General features: G+C 35.3%; 3 protein-coding genes across 4 annotated transcripts; 1 reads left to right on the top strand and 2 right to left on the bottom strand.

The window, feature by feature from the left end:
- Positions 1 to 661: 661 nt before the first annotated feature.
- Positions 662 to 1,383, bottom strand: LOC140987517 (putative B3 domain-containing protein At1g78640). Its single transcript, XM_073456053.1, has one exon. The coding sequence runs from the start codon at positions 1,374 to 1,376 to the stop codon at positions 777 to 779; it is 600 nt and encodes a 199-aa protein (XP_073312154.1). The 5' UTR covers positions 1,377 to 1,383; the 3' UTR covers positions 662 to 776.
- A 692-nt stretch (positions 1,384 to 2,075) lies between these two features.
- LOC140987166 (zinc finger CCCH domain-containing protein 14-like) lies at positions 2,076 to 20,069 on the top strand. 2 transcript variants are annotated; one of them, XR_012177082.1, is made up of 4 exons: positions 2,076 to 2,368; positions 2,661 to 2,718; positions 3,723 to 4,635; positions 20,053 to 20,069. XR_012177082.1 is itself a non-coding variant. In XM_073455570.1 (3 exons), the coding sequence occupies exons 1-3, from the start codon at positions 2,293 to 2,295 to the stop codon at positions 4,453 to 4,455; spliced, it is 867 nt and encodes a 288-aa protein (XP_073311671.1). In that variant the 5' UTR covers positions 2,076 to 2,292; the 3' UTR covers positions 4,456 to 5,031. The 2 variants fall into 2 exon arrangements, 1 of the variants encoding a protein (XP_073311671.1); XM_073455570.1 differs by lacking the exon at positions 20,053 to 20,069 and having other exon boundaries at positions 3,723 to 5,031.
- On the bottom strand, positions 12,319 to 13,576 carry LOC140988701 (uncharacterized). Its single transcript, XM_073457748.1, has one exon. The coding sequence runs from the start codon at positions 13,547 to 13,549 to the stop codon at positions 12,440 to 12,442; it is 1,110 nt and encodes a 369-aa protein (XP_073313849.1). The 5' UTR covers positions 13,550 to 13,576; the 3' UTR covers positions 12,319 to 12,439.
- Positions 20,070 to 20,383: the final 314 nt, after the last annotated feature.

The raw sequence follows: 20,383 nt of genomic DNA on the forward strand, positions 1-20,383 counted from the left end.
GCACCGCACAATGAAGAAAATGAAGGAATCGGCTACGGACAAGACAGACGACTCAACACAATTCTCTGCACAAAAATCTGCAAATACTCTCTGCTAAATTCCAGTCTTCAAGCACTAGTTTTTAAGCCTTCCATTATATTTCTAGCATTCTAAGTCTTGTCATTTTAGATTTCAGCAACTTTATTCGTTATATTTTTATGTCTTGTAAATTCCTACTGTTTATTGAAAATATAAACGATGTCAGGGGTTTATTCCATCAAATTCCAGTAGTTTTCTTCGTTTTTGGCGTTATATTTGTTTAGCAGATTAGAACTGACAGTCGAATTTAGGATTCGCTTTCGTTTGGTAGTTAGAAGTTAGATTTTTACTGTTTTTCACACAAGTTGGTGCAACTTTGCACTTGACACGTCCACAAATATCAAATATTGTGCAAACTGTAACCAAATGAAATATCGATAACAGGGTGCGGAAAGAAAATAAGAACAACGTAACAAATGTAATCATGATTATTTGAATATAATTTTCAAGAGGCGATATTAGAAGATTATGTTCCGCCAAATAATAATAATAATCATAAAAAAAAAAAACCACAATATTTTCTCTGAACCAAAAGTAGAATTCTATTTTAAAGAAATAAAACATCGTTTCAGACTTCTAACATTCAAACCTTAACGAAAGAATTGCAACGACCAAACTTATTCCTTCTTAAATTTGATGCATCGAAATTATTAGGCAAATAACAAATAAATTTCTACGCAAACTCAGACCTGTTAATTTCATAAGAAAGCAATCTCTGTTAATTCGGGCGCCTTCTTGATTACTGTAAACTCAAACCTTCGATGGATTCTCTCCCATCGGAACCCGATTTCGTCGTTCTTACTCAGTTCTCGCCTCTTAACAAAATCTTTCGTCCACCTTTTCAAAAGGACGTAGCTCTTCGTTTTCCACTTTTTGAGAGTAAGCCTGTGCTCCGTCCTCGTATCCACATCGTAGACGACGAGCTCCACCCCTTTCTTCCCGTCGAACTTTCCGATATGGGGATCGATATGGGCTTGAACATGTTTTTTCCCCAGCAGAAGCCTTGAAGAACCATCAACATCGCTCTGATGTAGCTTTTTCGTGATCGTCCAAGGGTTATCATCATCAGGGACGATGGCTAAATTCGGCGGCTGGGGCACAGGTGGTGGGCTACTCGGGGGAACCACAGCTGGCGGGGTTGTCTCGTTAGACCCCACGGAATCAGAGGAACTTGTTGGAGGAACCTCCATCGGCAAATTGATTGTCACTCCAAACAGTACAAAAGTTCTGAGATCAGTGTCGCCGGAAGAAACAGTAGAAGGGTTGCGATTCTCTTCTCCTCCAACGGGATTTGTCATCGGAGAAGAACCATTGGAGAACGCCATGCATGCACGAATGTGTGTGAGAAAAAATATAATCGTATGTGATAGATACACATATCTCATGTCAATATATATAGAAATACAAGGGGTTCCAACTCCTAATAGGAAAGGAAATTTTACGATTTTTCCATAATTATCCATTTGATTCCTATTTGGAATGAAAAACAACTCGTTTAATCATATGAAATCTACTTGAAATATCTGAGAAGATAAAAAGTTTCCTTTTTAAAATATTTTGGGGGATTTTTAAAAGATATTATCGGGTGAATTTTTAAATGACGTTTTGGAGTTAGAAACACAAAATTAGATGTATTTTCTTTTAAATAACAAATATAAAATTTCGATATAACTTTTCATGATACTTATTGTAGGGAAATTTTGTATGATCTAAAAAATCTAATATCTTTGCAAAATAATTGGGAAAATAACTATAATATTTCATTATTTTTAATTAAATATTTTTAAATAATCTAATAATCATGGGTGACAATAAATTTTAAAATTTTGAAATATTTAAAATCAATTATTTTCTTATTCATTTGTTTATTAAATTTGAAACAAGAAATCAGATATATATATTTTTTTAAAAAAAATAGAATCAGGCCGAGCCCGATTAAATTGAGCCCAAAGTGTATAGGCCCAATTCCTGAACATATCAGAATTGCAGATTTAATGAAGTTAGAATTGAGTTACGAGATTCTGCCTCCGTTCTCTGCTCGCCCCAACAAAACCCCTAGGGTTTTGGTTCTCCATTTTTTCTCTGCCTTCAAACGGTTTTCCTTTCGATACGCTCGGCTGAAGATTTACGGCCAGCCAATATTATTTTATATAAACAGGAAGTTTGGTTTTGGGGTGGCAGTTGGCAGTGTAACAGAACTTGCAGAGGTTGGTCATGGATTCTGGACGGAAAAGAGGCAGACAAGACGCCGGATTTTCCGGGAATGGTGGTTTTAAGCGGGCCAAGGAAGGTTAGAGTTTGATCTTCGTCTCACTTTTAGATATCTTTGCTTCTTTATGTTTCTATTGATTTAGAATTTTCGATTTTGGTGTACGATGGTACTTTTGAGATTATTTTTAGCTTCGAGATTGCAGTACATACTAAAATTCAGTAGTTTGGCTCTTCTTGATTAGCTTATCCGGGATGTTAAAATTTATGATATTTATGTTGGGGTGTCTGGATCTGGATATTTTAATAGGTTATGGAATTTGGAAGTCATTGAAATATTGAACTGAATTAAGGAAATTAATTTTCTCGTACAGAAATGGACTCCTATACTGGTGTAGGAAGCAAATCAAAGCCATGCACGAAGTTTTTCAGGTTCTAATCTTAATCCATTAAAAAATAAGCACTCTATTCTGAAATTATTAATGAAGTCTGGCAAATGGTGTGTTTCGCAAATTCAGACAAGATCGAATTTATTCAGGCTTGAACCTTAACCCTCAAAGTTGTGCTGTTATTTATACCTCCTAGATTGTTAATGGAAGAAATTTTATGCGGTCAAGTATGTTTTTATGTTGTGATATATAATAATGTAAAACCCATCTCTCCTCTGTTATACTAGTGAGGACAATTTTAGGTTTTTGTTTATTTTTGCCCTTGGGAGGAATTTTAAATGTTTTTTTGCCTTTAATTCTATTTTTTAGGAGTTCTTTGTCTCAAATATCAATGGAAAGGATAATCATTATCCCACATTTATCTTAGCTATTCTCTTATGGTTCCTGTAACCAGTTATTCTGTACTTTTGTTGACCCGAGATTTCGATTTACGATTATTTTTATGCTTAATGTTTACACCATGCTCTTGTCATCCCTCTCTCTCTCCACCCACCCCCCACCCCCCCACCAAAAAAAAAAAATTCCATCGGTTGTATTAAATTATTTAGTTGGCTTTGAAAGCTCCTTGAGATGCTGCAATTTCAAAATTGGTGAAGTGAAATCAACCATTACTTTTGGTATGAATTGAATATATAAATATAAGAAATTCAAAATATTTTTTCCCTGCGTCAAAACTGAATGCTCTTGCTGACATCCAAAAACAAAAGAAAAGTACACCCATCAAACCCTTTCCTTTCATGTGCATATGCCAATTTTATAAACATCTGAAGAATACTAAATTTCTCGGTGTTCTGGTTGACCAATGATGTTTTCGGTAAGCATATGATTGAAAAGTACCGTGCTGCGTATGTATTCCTGTGGTATCCTTTTCTCTTCCAATTATTATCCCACTCTGTTTGTGGGATAATATAAAGCTTAGATTGCTGCTGTGATGCAAACTTTCTGTATCTTTTTTCTAACTGTTTGGCTTTATTTCTCATGATGCAGTACGTCAGGGTGTGCTTTCGGCGATTCTTGCCACTTCCTTCATTATATTCCTGGTTATAATGCACATACCCAGCTAGCAAACATGGGTGGCCATAATGCTGTTCCTGGGAGAAACGTAGAATTCCCTGATGGTCCTGCCCCAACCATGAGAACAAAGATGTGCAACAGGATTAACACTCCCGAAGGATGTAGGTTTGGTGACAAATGCCACTTTGCACACAGCGAGATGGAGCTTGGAAAGTCTCCTGCTCCAGGTTATGAAGATCCACGCAGTTTGGGACCAATGGGTGGGTCATCTCGATGGCGTGAATCGTTGCCACATGGCATGTCCGTAGGAAGCTTTGGTGCATCAGCAACAGCAAAGATTAGCATAAACTCCTCTTTAGCTGGACCTATTATTGGGAAGCATGGTGCAAACTCAAAGCAGATTTGTCGACAAACTGGAGTTAAGCTTTCTATAAGGGACCATGAAACTGATCCAAATCAGAGAAACATCGAGCTTGAAGGCACATTTGATCAGATCAAAGAAGCTAGTGCTATGGTACAACAGCTTATCAGGAGTATTGGTGCTTCAACTGGCCGCCCAGAAAAGCCCGTGAGTTCATTTGGTCGAGGTGGCCAACAGAATCATTATAAGAAAAGGATGTGTGAAAATTTTCCTAATGGATTGTGCGCTTACGGAGAAAAGTGTCATTTCGCCCATTCTGCCAGTGAATTGAGGTTGGCGGATTGAGCAGATTGTGACTTGAACATCACTAATGTTCATAGCGGGGTCATACTTTTGGGAACAAATGCAGGAAATTGATCCTCTTCGATGCTAGCTCCCACACCCGAAATGGGACAAACAACTGCTCATGAGCTTGGGAACCCAGGATGAGTTTTAAGTGTAGAATCTCAGACTCGGAAGCTCCTAGTTTTAAGAGTTGCAATTATTTGAGTGTAGTGTACTGGGTATATGCATGAGACTGCCTGATTTAAGCTTGCAACTCTAGACTGGTTTATAATGTATTTAAGATATTTAAGTGTAGTTTACTGAGTTTATACATGAGACTGCTTGATTTAAGCTTGCAACTCTAGACTGGTTTATAATGTATTTAAGATGATGTAGTCTACCTCTAGTCAAAATCATTTTGTTATTCATTTGGTTGAAGCTTCAAATAAGTATTTTATATGATTTTAGAGCAATTATGCCAAACTCAAACTTAAGATGCTTTCTCGTTGGAGTTGGACTCGAGCCTAAATCATGCAATTTCTTGAGTTTTAGGCTAAAACTGGGACGTGCTTGGATGAGTTGAACCATCAAAATTATGATCCTTTTTGTGTACTCAATGAAGTTTAATTTTTTTTTTTAAAAAAAAGGGAGAAGATAGCCGATAAAAGTTGCGTCTAGCTACATACTGGGGTATTTTATTTTTTAATACTGGTCAATTTTTTTTTTATTTTATGAAATACACTCAAAGAAGTCATTTTCTTAAAAAAAGAGGTTACCGATGTTATTTAATTAATTTTCCCACTATACGATATGCTGGATCATCAATTAATATGAACTAGTGTATGTTATACTTTTATTTTTCCTCAAATTAACTAAAATTCCTGCATCTCTTTTTTTCTTCTTCTTAATTTTGTATAAGACTTGAAATATCATGTTGCAAAAGATTTCATTCCGTTAATTTGGCCCCCGAAGAATTATTTTAGTTTGTAGTATCAATATCATAAGGTATAACTATAATATGCTTATCTTAATTAGCTTGGGGTGTACTTAAATTGAGATATTTGAAAATATTAATTTCAAATTCATGATCTCAAATGCATATGATTGTTTAAATAAGTTATTTGAGGTGAATTTCAAATCCACCTATTAATATAGTTAAATATTATAATAACTAATTGTTAAACCCCTTCATCCAAATCAAATGCCTACCTCTAAATTCAACCATAAATAAAAGATAAATCTTTGACATAAGAGAGGTGAGTGACGATAAGAGAAGCCGGAGATAGATGAATTATCACAATCAATTAATTTATTACCTTTTATAATCCTAACAATGTTTTAACCACGTTTATCATCCACTAAATAAGAGATTTTCTCATTCAAAAGAAAAAAAAGAAGAAGAAGAGATTTTCTACCATTTTAAAAATGCAAAATAAACAAAAGGAGAGAGAGTCTACCAGTTATGCACACAACCATACCAACGGAAAAGGCCAAAAAAAGAAAACTCAGCCTGAATTTCATTAAAGCAGACGACAAATTTCGAATCTCAACCCCAATAACTACCTACCTATTTTTTAAATTGTAATTCTACAATAAAACGAGGAAACAGAGTGCCAGGAAAGGACGAGACCGAGGCATTAATCTTGATCCATTTGGAACTTCCAAATACACAGTAAGTGTTATAGTAAGTGCTCGTCAAACCAACTTGTAGCTTGGACTTTTATTGATTCTAATATAAAACAATCTTTATTTTAATAATATTTTACGACTTCATTCGATTATGGCATTATACTTTATCTATATACCTATACAAACTGCATAGATAAAATCCTTGAATATACAATAGGTACCATGAGGTCTGCGTCGCAACGTAAGATCATGAAACTCATTAGGAAGTGTACTGTATATTCTAAACATGTTCCTAGTCGAATCATCTGCCTAATACAAGGATAAAGGTCGCTCGAACACGAGACTAGCATCTGTGATGTAAACGCCATGTTTTATTGACAAGGGCATGGAGATGTTCATTCACACGATGAGTGATCATATGATGATACACTAAACAACCCTCCCTCGGATTATCCAAGTGGTTCTCACTTATCAAGTGGAATAGTCCGCAGTTATGGTTGTACACTATTTGTCCTTTGACTCGTAATCATGTATGAGCTATACGTACTAGCATATACTTTGATCCGTTTACCAACTCCATCGAGAGTCATCAGGTGGCAAGGTTGGGTGTAGTTTCGAAATACGTAGGAGAAAATGCATTGTAGTCGGGGATTCACCGTTCGCCTACAGGTGAAGATATTCTATGTGATATGATGAATTAATAATGAAATGAGTCTCTGCCAGAGCAAGAAATGTGCTTTAGAAAAATGTATTTTCCTATTTGCACATACCATGCCACTATTAGTACTCAAAGATAAATCGCATCATTATCAAATTCATATGCAACTCTCGATATACAAATGGTTGCATATTCGATCGGGATATATGTATTTAAGGGACTGTACTGTATACTAACCATGATTAAAGGTTCTTGCAGACACTATTAATCTTACATTGGGGATCATGGGGCGATGCTACTAGACGCTCTTACATTGATCCGATGGGTGCAATCAGAAATGAGATCTGACATTCTTGATCAAGGAATTGATGAAAAGAATTGAGTTAACTAGGGTAAACTCAAATAAGAATAAATGTTACTCTGAATCACATGGAGATGTGAACCCACGACTAGCTGTATCTCTGAACTATTGAAGGTCACACAAGTATCAGATTTGTGTTCTCGTTGAGAAAGTAAAAGTTCAAGAAGTTGAAATTTGGCAAATATAGTATAATGGAGATAAAACATGAAGATTATAAAAGAGTTTATGAGCTGATTCCATAGGATGAAAGTAATGAAAGTTAGCATGATTGCTAAATAAAGAAGGAGAGTGGAACTGCCTGTTTTGTGAAGGAGTTCACTAAAACTGGCAGCTCCTTCAAAAAACAGGAAGTTGCTGACTTTCAAAATTTTCGATTTTCATTATATGAACATGAGTTGTATCCTTGGTACATCGGCGCTCTCGGATCGTCGATCGGTGTTATAATGAGCTCGGAATCATTAATTTAGTTAATTTGAAATTTACTAATTAAATGTTGGTGCTAGTAGTGGAGACTACTAACATATACAAATTCTCTTAAATATTATAGAGGAGTCTAGAATTAAATTAACCAGAGAGTTAATTTATAAATTAAATAATGGTTATTTAATTTGATGTACATATACATATATATATTTTATATGATGATATAAAATATGTGTATATGATATTATTATATCATGTATTATTAAAAGTTAATAAATACATTATATATTAATTATATGAGAGTTTTAATATAATGATATATATAGAGTCTTTGTGGGAGAGAGACTCCTAATCCACTCTATATATACACCACTAGAACTCATAATACATATCACAAGTTTTTGCACAAAAAAAACTCACAACAAAATCTCTCCTCCCTTGAATAAAAGTCACGGCCACTTCATGAAAGTTGTGGGAATAAATTTTGGCCAGAAACAAATTGGATTTGCTTAATTAATGATTAGGAATAAATAATTATTTTTATTGATTGATTAAGAATCAATTAGCACAAACTCCATGATTATGAATCATGGAACACACGGCCATTCCAAAAGATTTTGGGGAAAAATAATTCGGCCACTTTGTGTTCTTCCATATTGCATCGTCATCGCTACACCGTCTCCAGATTTTGGAAATTCGGAGGCTATAGTATCAATGCACAAATCGCTTGCGATTTCTAGTGCAATCCAAGCGAGGAACAAAATTTTTGATCGTGGACCTAATTAGACGATCAAGCTTGAAGAGTCGTTCGTAGGGATTTACAAAAAAGAGCTATCTCCGCTTAAAGACTGGAATAGTTTGGAGTCCAGTGTTTAATACGCAAAGGTATAACTCTAAACACCCTATGTATGGTTTTAAACACACGACACCCAAGCAACGTGTTGAATGTCGAGACGCAAATTTTTTAAAACTTCCGCTACGTCTTGGGTGCGAGAACACGATGTCCCAACAATAAGTTCATAATATCAAAGAAAGTAACATATAGGATGCGCGTCCCTGCACACTGAGCCATATATAACAATGTGTCAAAGGCCAAAAAATTCCATGCTTCAACAGAATTCAAATAAGATATATAATCCATAATGTTACACGACTTCCTACGATTTCTTCCATTTTCTTCACAGTTTTACCCAGCTCCTATGTGTATCGTTTTAAGTGTTTTATTGTGTCATTTTGAGTTTCATTCGTCTATGTTAAATTGTTTTTTTTTATCAAATATTCTGCATGGTAATTGTTCATCATCTTTTTGAGTTCATATTTTCGTCGAAAATCAAATACCGTTCAAAAATACGACTCGACGTATAAAAACACCTCAAAACACTTCATTTTCAAAAATTCCATTTAAAATATACCATATATTAAGTGATTAAAAATAATTATTTAATAAAAATATTTTTACTCACATGGTCTCCGGTCTCCATTCCTCGATCGTGTCTCAAATACTCGTAAAACACAGTTTTATGCATTCTAACAAAAAACCCTATTTTAAACATGTAATCATGCAAATCATAATTAATCAATGCAATTAAAACCATTTAGTTATTCGTTTCTCATTTTCTTTAGATTTGCATGCATTTGGATTACGTTATCTTATTTTTGGACCTTACATTACCCTTGCCCGATCGACCAAACAATCACAAAATTTCCTAGGATTTGATCGGCTCCCCCATGGCTCGATCCAAACCCAACTCCAGCACCTAGACGTCCTCGATCTGAACGTGCACATCCCATCCAAGCCTTAACCTAGCAGCCCCTTACATGCAAAAATAAAACGTGAGATTTTCGTGCAAAAGGTATACAAAGCCAACACAACATGATAGATCGAATGTTTCTCACGCAAAAACATACAAACCTTCATATATTGATGTGAATGATGAGAAAAACGAGGTATAGGGTGTGGCTTTGCGTTTTTACGCGCGAAACCTTTGAGATAATCACGTAGAACGTGCACTGGAGAGACGGAGAGGAATTCTTTTGAAAGATCTTGAGGAAAATTCGAGAGGAAAGCTGCTGAAAGTCAGGAAAATCTGCTGGAAACGGAGAGGAGGGGCGGCCGAATTGTTGGGGGTAGTTTTAGGGTTTGGGAGGGTAGGGTTAATACATAAAATAAATGCATAATGGGTCCTAATTAAATTAATGAGGATAAGTAGGAGTCTAGGCCCAAAATATTTTAAAATAGGCCCATTAAATCCAAAAAACCTCCCGTACAATAATTCGTTTAGGTACGTTTTTGAAAATATTGTCCGAACCCTCAAAACATCCCCCGACTTGCTAAAATTTGCGTACTGGTTTAAAATATGACCCGAAGAATAAAAAAACCCTATAAAGCCCATTTTCTAAAATCACCCTTAATTACACCATATATTAAATAATTAAAAATAATTATTTAATAAAAATAATTTTCCTTAATTATCCCCGTTCTCCATTCCTCTTTCGAGCGCGAAAAACTATTAAAAGTCCTGATACATGAAACCTTAACAACCATGAAACAAAACATCTATCCATGCAATAATCATGCATTTAATGCAGCCAAAATAATTAAACACATATTTTAGAAAAACTCTACATTGCATGCAGTCAGGTTACGTAGTTCGAATTTTCTAGACCTTACGATTCCTCTCCCCTTATGTAGAATTTCGTCCTCGAAATTTAAAACCTACTGAATAACTCATGGTAGCGACTCCTCATCTCGATCTCAGTCTCCCAAGTAGCCTCCTCGTCGGAATGATTCAGCCACTTGATCTTGACCATCTGGATCACCTTGTTCCGGAGCCTCCTGTCCTGCCTATCCAATATCTGAGTAGGTCTTTCCTCGAAAGACAAGTTTGGAGTCGCTGCAATGGCTCATAATTCAGCACATGCAAAGGGTTCGACATGTACTTCCACAACATCGAGACTTGGAACACGTTATGAACTCCTGTCAGATTCAGCGGCAATGCAACTCTGTAAGCTAATGTCCCCACTCTCTCTATGATCTCGAATGGTCCCAAGAATCTAGGACTGAGTTTGCCCTTCTTCTCAAATCTCATCACACCCTTCATCGGTGCGACCTTCTCGAACACATGATCGCCCATTGCAAACTCTAGATCCCTGCACCGCTGATCTGCATAACTTTTCTGTTGGATCTGAGCGGTCTTGCGTACAAACATAATCTCGGTGTACAATCATAAGCTTGGGTATATTTATTTTTCTTCTCTATGTCTCGATTATTAAAATAGTTTACCCCTATAAATTTTTCTTTAAATAAGGTGTCCTTTCTCTCAGCTATCTCACTAAAAGATTCTCTAGCTAGGATTGACTACTTGGTTTCTACCGAAGTCATGTAGGGGCAAGTTTAACTGATTTCATCAAACTCATTTATAAAAGTTTAATAAATTCTTCTTTGTGGAGATCAAGTGTTACTGTTTTGATTCTCGTAGACGATGTCCAGTCATTTATGAGATCTTCTCTGTTTCTGAAATCTAGTATATCAAGGATAAGCATAACCCCATAAGGATGTATTGGTTGTAAAACAGACTTCTCATAAGGTGTTTGTTGCAAGAGAATTTGATTTCTCCTTGACCTTGTTCCCATTGGATGTTCTTCTCCACCTATATGGAAATCTGTTTGGGGTCATATAATATTTGTATTATGAGATCTCACACTTTGTCTTGGTGGTTCACGGGAAGATGACTAAGTTATTTAGGGAGGTTTACCCCCTGTTGTATTCATCTTCAAATTTATGACCTTGAGATTCACAAAAAACTCTGCAAGATCTTCTAGAAAAATGCTTTCTATCGTTGTTATCGACTTAATTTCTTTTCTGAGATAGTTTTACTCAGATTGATCATTTTTTATTTGTCGGTCAAAGGTTTTGCCATTAGCTTGGCCTTCTCTTTTTGGCGTAATAAAGGTTTAGTACCAAAAGATGGTGCTAACCTTCTTTCTGAGATTCTTTTAGTAGAACTTGACTGTTGTTCTAGAGTTTGGATTCTTGTTTCAATATCCTTTAATGTTCTAAGAATATCTTCTTATTTTTCAAGGAATTCTTCAAGTTTTTATGTTACATAATACAGCTGATTGTCATAGTTATGTACCGTTTTTTGGATTTCTTTAAGATCTCCGGATAGCTTAGAGAAAATCGAGACTATTTCTAAGAACCTATTATTTTGAATCATAAGTTTACCTTAGGATTTCGATTTATTCCTGTTTGCTTCTTATGTCTAACCTTGGTTAGCTTTTCTTGGTAATATTTCAAAGTATTGGAATAAGTCATACAAATATTTAATCTCAAATATATGTTCGGATCCATAATTTTTTGAGAAAATCACCTCCTCAAATATTTAATTAAACAATAATAATATTATCGTATGCTTGAAATTATTTTAACTCGACTCTGATACTATTTTTGGCTCATTTATAAAATCAATGATATTTTTTATCATACGACAACCAGGTAGGTTTTTTACTTTCTTACTTCGGATACCGGATACCCATTTCCTTTAACCTGGCTTGAAAGCGCCCCGATTGACATCAATTCATGAATCATAAAATGCCTTGAACGTAGCATTTATAGTATAAGCTAGCGCCTTGAACTCAGATATAACTACCTTTCGGATATGAGGATACTCGAAAACCTGGATCTCAAGAAAGACTTGCTCAGACGCCTCTTGACCTTCTTTCCTTTTATTTTGTGAAATTTTAAGAGTTCAAAATAAAATTTTATTTGCTAGGGAGCAAATCATAAAATAAACTTGAATTGAGATTAATTTTTAAGTACCATGACATAAATTTAAATAATTTTAATGCATTTATCTCACAAGAAACAAATCGTTTTTTGATTCTTCGAATTAACCAGACTCGGCAACATCGCATTTTGGTTTATCTTAGAAGTCTTAATAGTACGAGACATCGCCGCTGCCGGCGTCATGTCCTAAATCGGTTCCTCCATAGTCACCGTCGACGTAAAAACTTCCATCGGGCGTTCCTGCACCGCCTCCGGTAGCATCCACAACACCTCCTCCAGCGCCAACACTACCTCCGCCGGCGGTTCCGTCGCCACCCATAAATCCCTGTATCATAGCCTGTGCCGTCGCCTGAGAAATGCCGCTGGCTATACCATTCGCCACATTTCCCAAGATTTGGTTCCCCGATCCATTGGGAGGCGTAGCAGGCCCATAGGTAGCTGGTTGACCAAAATTGTTATATGGCACGGAGCTCATCGGAGTCACCGCCGCCGGATACGGTTGCCCCATTGCCGCCGCAGAGTACGGGGTTGTGACGAATTGATTCTGCGGGTTCCCCATGCTGGCAGAATGATGTGGCGGCCTCGCAACACCATGAACTCCCGTATTGTGCGTGTACATGTTTGGACGATCGGAGATCGATCTCGGTAAATTGTGTTGCGGAGATTGTGGGATCATCTGATGCTTGTGAGGCGTGGAACTCGGTATCTTCGCCACGCAAGTCAAATGAACATCAAACTCACATGAGTTACAACGATAAAGCCATGTTTTCGACCCAACCCTCTTGCAAATATCGCAAGAAAACGCGTTTCCCGCGTAAGGAGCAGAGAAGGTCATCGACAGTTGATGCTGGTGGCAGTTATGAGTCAAAATCATCGGCAGACTCGCGCAGATCGAGTGCAGGTCAGTGCCGCAAGGGCTGCAATGGTACGAGAAACCATCGCCCTGTATCCCGCAGGCATCGCACTTGAAAACTCCTTCCGGGTAGACGGGCGTTGGCTGCAGAGAAAGAACATGGGCCTGGTCGAATCCGTGCTTGATCTTCTGAGGCAAATCGTAGCATTTCTTGTGGAGGGTGAAACTGCACACTGTGCAGGAGTAAGCGGCGCCGGAGGCCTCGAGTTTGCAGGCGGAGCATTGAGAAACTGAGGTGTTTGAGATCTTTAAGGCGTGTGGGTGGCTGAAATGGGTGAGTACCGGCGCAGTTTGATTGGATTGTTGGAAGTTTGGATTCCCCATTTGTGTAGATTTGAGGTTCATTTGTAGATGTCTGAATTTGGGATCGAGTGAATTAATATATAAGGATTAAGTCGCAGATTTGTGAGCTGGTTTTCTTGATATAGACGAAGTCAACCTTGATCCTTAATTATGGTTTGGTTTGGTCACGCGGCTGAGTTAGATAGAGAGGCGCATTGAAGTTTTGCTTGTCGTTGTCATTACAATTCACAGGAAGTCGTTGCATAGTATATTTACCGTTAATCTCCGTACATGTACAATGTACTAAATACACAATTTTGGTTTTTTAAATTATTTTTAACCTAAAAGAAGAGGGTTATTTTAGGCATAATACATTTGGTAATTCAGGTAGACACTTACGTAGAATTTTGGAAATTATGAACAGTTGAGTCGTTGTTATGATTGATATATATAATTATTACATTATTAATCATTTAACACAATAAGATTTGTTACCAAATTAAATCTTAAATCTTTCCAATAATCAAGATTAAGTGAAAGACCAAAACCCTTTTTTGATCAACTTACAAGATGGTCCGGAATTTTCCCATTAATTATTTATATACCTGGCTGTCCGAGATAACATCTCATATTAAACATCAAATTTTTGCTAGATGTTGACGAACGTCTCAGGGCGCCTATGAGTGTCCTCTCAAATGTTCAACATATCAAAATCATATAATAATAATAGATTTGTAAAGTTTAGATGTGCAAAATTCTATCTTGATAAATTTATGATCTTTTTGACATAAAAATGTCTCATCATGATCACATTCAATTTAAACTTATTCGATGATGATAACGATTTGCCTATAAATAGTGATGTTTGTGGTCCATAATCACACGGACCTAAAAGTTATTCAACACTATCTATAATAAAGTTTAGAGTTCTTGGAAGACTATCAAACATTTAGAAGATATTCAAGACGTATTTTAAACTTAATGACTGAATGTAACATTCGATCCATTTTTCGCATTCAGTATCATATAACTAACTTTGAAACATGAATATATTTCTTACATTTGATATCATAAAAAGTTTTACCTCTGCTTAATAAGGTTAAACAATTTAAAAAAAATCCAATTTTATTAAGTTTCGTGCTATTTTTAGAAAATCAACAAAATTGGACAAAGAACCCTAGATTTCAAATCATCGCAATCGGTCGTCGTACGAAACTCTGATCTTGCGTCGTTAAGGATACTGGCTGAAATCCCACGTAGAGGCGATCAATTCCGCTGCTACCCTAAGCATAATGTCAACGAACTGGCCGGAGAATTGCGCCTTTATTGTGTGCAGTTTTCTGCTTCAGATCTGGTCGATGATTGTTCGATTTCCGACCATTTGAGGGGCGAAGATTAGGGTGAAAGGTCATCCAAGATGAGCCCGCCATGATGTTTGGCCTGAATTTCGCAAATCCGATCTCGTTATGCAATTTAAATAAATATATTCGTCGGCCGACAACAATGGTTCGCCAGGTTCGGGAGTCCATGGGCTGTCTTCAGCCATCATCAATTTGATCGGATGAGGAGTCAGGGTAGCGATTGAACTAAGCTAAGGTTGGGTTTCAAAATCAAGGGTTTTTTTTTTGGCAAATTGTGAGTTTTTTTTATTTTAGGGCCTGTTTGGCTACTATTCTAAAATTTTGAACTTTTAGAAATCCTATCTTTCCAAAATTATGCATATTTGCATGTTAAGAAATATTTTGGATGTTATGTGTCAAATATTTTGATTTATTTCGTTTTCGGGCATGTAATTTAATATTATGCTAAAAAAATTATTTACATGCAAATAAAGAACTTGTTCATTTTAAATTATATTTGGTTCCATAATTTTTATTACAAATTAAATTAAATTTTGACTTATAAAAATCCATAATATAGATAATTAATTCAAATAATAATTATAATGTTACATGAAAACATGATATGAGAGATTTCTTACCGGTTTAAATTGTCTTGACTAACCACTTATTTCCTGAGGATCGTTGCTCTGTATAAGGATTTACGTATTTAAAAGGCATAGTCCTAACTATCTTTCCGGAGCATTTTTGGAAGTTACAATTATTGGCTATGACATAAGGAAACACGAATCACCTGCCATAACTGAAGCCAGCAAACCTGATGAGGTTGACCTTTATGAAAGGTGAGAGCGATCTAATCGTCTTTGTGTTATGTTTACAAAGTTTAAAATCTCTGCTGTAATTCATGGTTCGATTGAGGGGCATTAAAAAGTAAAGGACCTACTTAATAAATTTAACGAAAAGTTTACAATTTAGACAAGGTCCTTTCCAGCACCATGATAATGAAGTTCTCGTCATTAATGTTCACGAGTGTGAAAAGTGTGCGAGCGCACATCATGAAGATGAGTGATATAGTAGCTCTGAAAAAATTTGAGGTGGAAGTACCTTAAAACTTTATTGTGCACATAATTTTATGCACTCTTCCATATCAACAAAGACCCTTTAAAATTTTTTGCAACAAACATATGGAAAAATGGTCAATCAAAGAGTTGATAACCATGTGTGTTCAAAAGAAAGAAGGTAATTGATAGAAAAAATGATAATGTGTCTGACTACATAAGAAAAGTCTACAAAACAAGTCAAAGTCAAGGAAAAAGAAAATTTCACCCAGACATAATATCAAAAAGAATTCAAGTGTTTCTTAGGTCAAAAAGGCAAAACATTTGAACAAGGATTGCACTAAATTTAAGAATTGACTTGGAAAAAAAAAAGATATTCCTACTTCATTAGTTTGTTATGAATTTAATATGGTTAATGCGATTTATATCCATTGGTAAATTGATTCTGGTTCTACAATCCATATCACAAATATTTTTTATATGCAAAGCGCTCCAATATAAAGTGAGCGGATATGTATTCGGGAAACATGATAATTCACATGTGGAGGCAATTGAGACATACGTTCACATGTGGAGGCAATTAACCACGATAGGGTTTTGGTCCTTAACTAAGTTGAGATTTGATTTTATACAATTAAATTGATTTCTTTTGCACATCTAGTCCCATTTTCAAACACGAATAATTTGTTTTAGTTAAATATATTGATTTTTATGCACATTTAATCCAACTATGTCTTGATATTATCCAACATCATTTCAATAATTCGAAAAAACTTGGACTAAATATAAAAAGACAATTTATAGTGTTAAAACAAATTTTCATTCATTTCTTCCTCTACTTATAATTAAAATACATAAAAAAATTACTTCATATTCAAACTATTTTTTAAGATATTATTTAATTTTTTTGACACACGATTCTAAAACTCAGGTTACACTTGCTAACTATGGGTACATTGCTCAATGTCAAAGATTCATGTATTATGTATGGATTAATGGCTCAAGATTGAATAAATCACATGTAAAACAAAGTTGTTTTATTTGATGGCAAAAACTTGTGTGAGACGGTCTCACGGGTCGTATTTTGTGAGACAGATCTTTATTTGGGTTATCCATGAAAAAGTATTACTTTTTATGCTAAGAGTATTACTTTTTATTGTGAATATTGGTAGGCTTGACCCGTCTCACATATTAGGATCCGTGAGACGGTCTCACATGAGACTCACTCTTATTTGATTATGTCTCTTGTCACATATCTATATCTATGAGATTGATCGATTCGATCTATATATGCAATAAAAAGTAATAATTTTTACATGAAATATAATATTTTTATTAGGTCATTGAGATAAAATTTAAATCTAAGTTTCGGTAAATAAAACCTAAACTTATCTGACTTACCCAAAATTAATGAATGCAAATCATCTAAATTGAAGTGACACACTGAAAGACATACTACTCTTGAAAGATCGTGTGCACACCTCTCCATGAGCTTCAATAACTCGTGTTCTAAAAATGTATACACCAATGAATTAAATCGAGTTTGGTTATACAAACTAAGTGGAAAATACTCGAAGTATTAATCTTTCGTTAAGAAAACTGATTGGTTTTATATTTTATGCAACTGAATAACTGAAAAGCGAGGGATCAGTTCTTGTATATATATAAGTTCAGTTATGGTTAAAAATGAACTGAAAAATTCTCTAACTGATCAAATCAATTTGAGAACAATAGTTAAACAATTAAATACACAAGCTATGTTTATAAATGTTCGGAGACTTCAACTACTCCTACGTCACCCCTTCTCCCTCCTGGGGTATGACACACTAGAAGACTTTGATTTATACAAGTCCTTGTACAAACCCACTCGGCTTAGGACTTATTTTACTGCCTAACTGAACTCCTAGCCTAGACTGAAGGAAGCACCTTCCAGCCAACACTTATTTAACGTCTGTGTGTCAAATACTACATACACAAGTTTATTGTCTTTGTGCAAGACTCATTCAGCTATTCAATAAGCTCAACTCTCTGTATTTGTGAGTGATAGTATGTGCGTGTGTGAGAACTGAACAATGAATACAATGGAAAGATGTTCTTACACACTAAGGGAAATGAGCTTCTAAAATAAGCTAATATAACTTTGTAGTGATCCCTCTGGGCTTGATTGCTTCTAGTAAGCTGATATGAATTCAGTGTGCCCTTTCTTTTCTCTCTTGTTTTTCCCACACCTTCTCACCGATCTTCATCTTCTATTTATAGGCGGAAAACTGATCGTACAGTTAGACTTTATAATTGTATCAGTTGCAGCTTGAATGCAAATTTGTGTCTCGGCTTTTCTGACAGTTATTTTGAAACATTTAGTTTTTAAGTGTTGCTGCAACGTTCATTATTGTACCTTGATCGTACAGTTTATTTTGTATCGTTGTGCGTAGCTGGAATCCACTTGGATAAGCTTGTTTTGATATGCAACTGATTGATTTCTAATTGATGCTCCTAACTGTTCATCTGAACCGATCTTTAGTTGGGTTGGTGAAATCAGTTGACTCATCATTTGAACTAATTTCACTCTTTCAGTTGAATTGATCAGCTGTGCTCTTCATCAGTTGAGCACTTCATCAGCTGGCCGGGCTTTTGAAGGTCTTCTGCTGAACTGCCTGTCAGTTGGACAATCAGATGAACTGATATTTGATACATCAGTTGTAACTGATTCAGTTTGGACAATCAATTCGCTCTTTCAGTTTGTGTCTCGATAGCTTTAGTTTTGGCTCGGTAGTTGATCAGTTCGAAGCCTGATTAGTTTCAGCATCCTGAGCACTTCATAAATAACAAGTTTTGTTAACATCAAAATCAAGATCGCGAACATGAAATATTCCAACAACACTTATACAAGATGAAATGGACGGAACAAGTTGTGATGTCCAACTAAACTGATATGAAGAACATCTACTACAACTTATATGAAATCAAAATGTTCTAATATATTATGTAGTAGAACAGATCAGCTCACATACTGATTTGGCAAGTTTCTCTGAAGACAATAGATAGTTATCTCCGAGTATATTCCAAGCATTGTCAGCAAAGACAAAATAAAAGATCTTTAGTTACTCTTACTAGCTAGTTTCCATGAAATTTGAATTGACAGTTACTATTTTTAGAAACATGACAAGGACACGTGGCATCTTTTGCACAGTTTTGGGTTACTTTGAAAATATGTGAGTAGCATATCTATTTATTGATGTAGGGAACAACATATATAAAAAGAGATGCATCAGAATTGAAGAAGACTACTGTTACATTGAACATCATCAAGAATTCTCAAAATACTCAATATCTCTCAAGAAGATTTATCATATGTTGAAATTGCACACACACAAAGTTCTATCAGATGGATTAAGGATCATCTTGTGCACATTTTTCCCACGTATCATTTTTTTTTTCACAAGATTTGTTGTACCGTGAGAATTTTTGTAACTGTCGGATGCATGTTTCTGGACATATTATGTTAAGAAAGAGTTACTAGGAGTTTCAGCTCAACAGGGTTGGTGAACCGAGCTGAAGTGTGTTGTACAAAGGGTTTGATAGGCTCATAATAGTTTACATTTTTGTTGTCATATATCTCATTGTTACCACTTTCAACGTCTTTATTTGACACAGTTTTGTGTGATTTTATTATAGGAGGAAGTTTTCTGCTCTTGCGATAAATATGTGCTAAAAATGGTCATTTTATATCACAATTAAAGTTTTCGATATGATCTTAGTGGAAGACTTGAACAGAAAAATTCAGAAGTGGTTTTTGGATAAGGTGTGATCACGCCTTGTGACTACTCTTCAGCTGCCTAGGGAGAATCAAAGAATTTTTTTTATCAAGGAAGAATACTAGATAAAGATTTTTTCCATAAAAATACTCTATATTCTTGGAAGATATTTTCTAAGGATCTTTTAATTTTAGTGATTATGTTATAATTTTAGATTATTGGGCTTTGATATTTTTTTAGACCCAATTTTTCCTTTTTTGACTAACCTACCTCACGTACAGAGATATATTTTATGTTCTTTTGGGATTTGACTACTATTCACGAAAAAAGAGGCGCACAAGAAAAAAAAAGAAATTGGAAAAGAATTCTTCCTCCACAACACACGTGAAGAGAAGAAAGAAAAAAAGGCGCAGGATTTTCTCTCAACTTTTCTCCAAGGCTTTAGTACTTTTCTTTTCTTTATTTATTTTTATGAAGATGGTAAACCGAGCCATGCTTGGATAATTTTCTAGTATGATTTAAGGGTTGTTTTTGGTGTTTAATTTATCACTGTAAGGTATTCGTTCTTAAATTTAATATTCTTTTTATTCCAAGTATTTGTCGATTTATGATTTAATTAAATGAATACTTTATATCGATTAATCTGACAATTTAATTCGATATAAGATTTTTCACTGCTATCCATGAATTCAGTTATCTGTAATTGTCATGAACAATTGGTACATGAGTAGCGACAGATTAGGT

This window comes from Primulina huaijiensis, chromosome 11 (genome assembly GCF_012295235.1).
Source record: "Primulina huaijiensis isolate GDHJ02 chromosome 11, ASM1229523v2, whole genome shotgun sequence".
In the NCBI taxonomy this organism is placed as follows: Eukaryota; Viridiplantae; Streptophyta; class Magnoliopsida; order Lamiales; family Gesneriaceae; genus Primulina; species Primulina huaijiensis.

Coding starts and splice junctions, on each gene's coding strand:
- LOC140987517 (XM_073456053.1), bottom strand. CDS start 1,376: ATGACAAATCCCGTTGGAGGAGAAGAGAATCGCAACCCTTCTACTGTT.
- LOC140987166 (XM_073455570.1), top strand. CDS start 2,293: ATGGATTCTGGACGGAAAAGAGGCAGACAAGACGCCGGATTTTCCGGG. Junction 2,369..2,660: donor TTTTAAGCGGGCCAAGGAAG/GTTAGAGTTTGA, acceptor TTTCTCGTACAG/AAATGGACTCCTATACTGGT. Junction 2,719..3,722: donor CCATGCACGAAGTTTTTCAG/GTTCTAATCTTA, acceptor CTCATGATGCAG/TACGTCAGGGTGTGCTTTCG.
- LOC140988701 (XM_073457748.1), bottom strand. CDS start 13,549: ATGAACCTCAAATCTACACAAATGGGGAATCCAAACTTCCAACAATCC.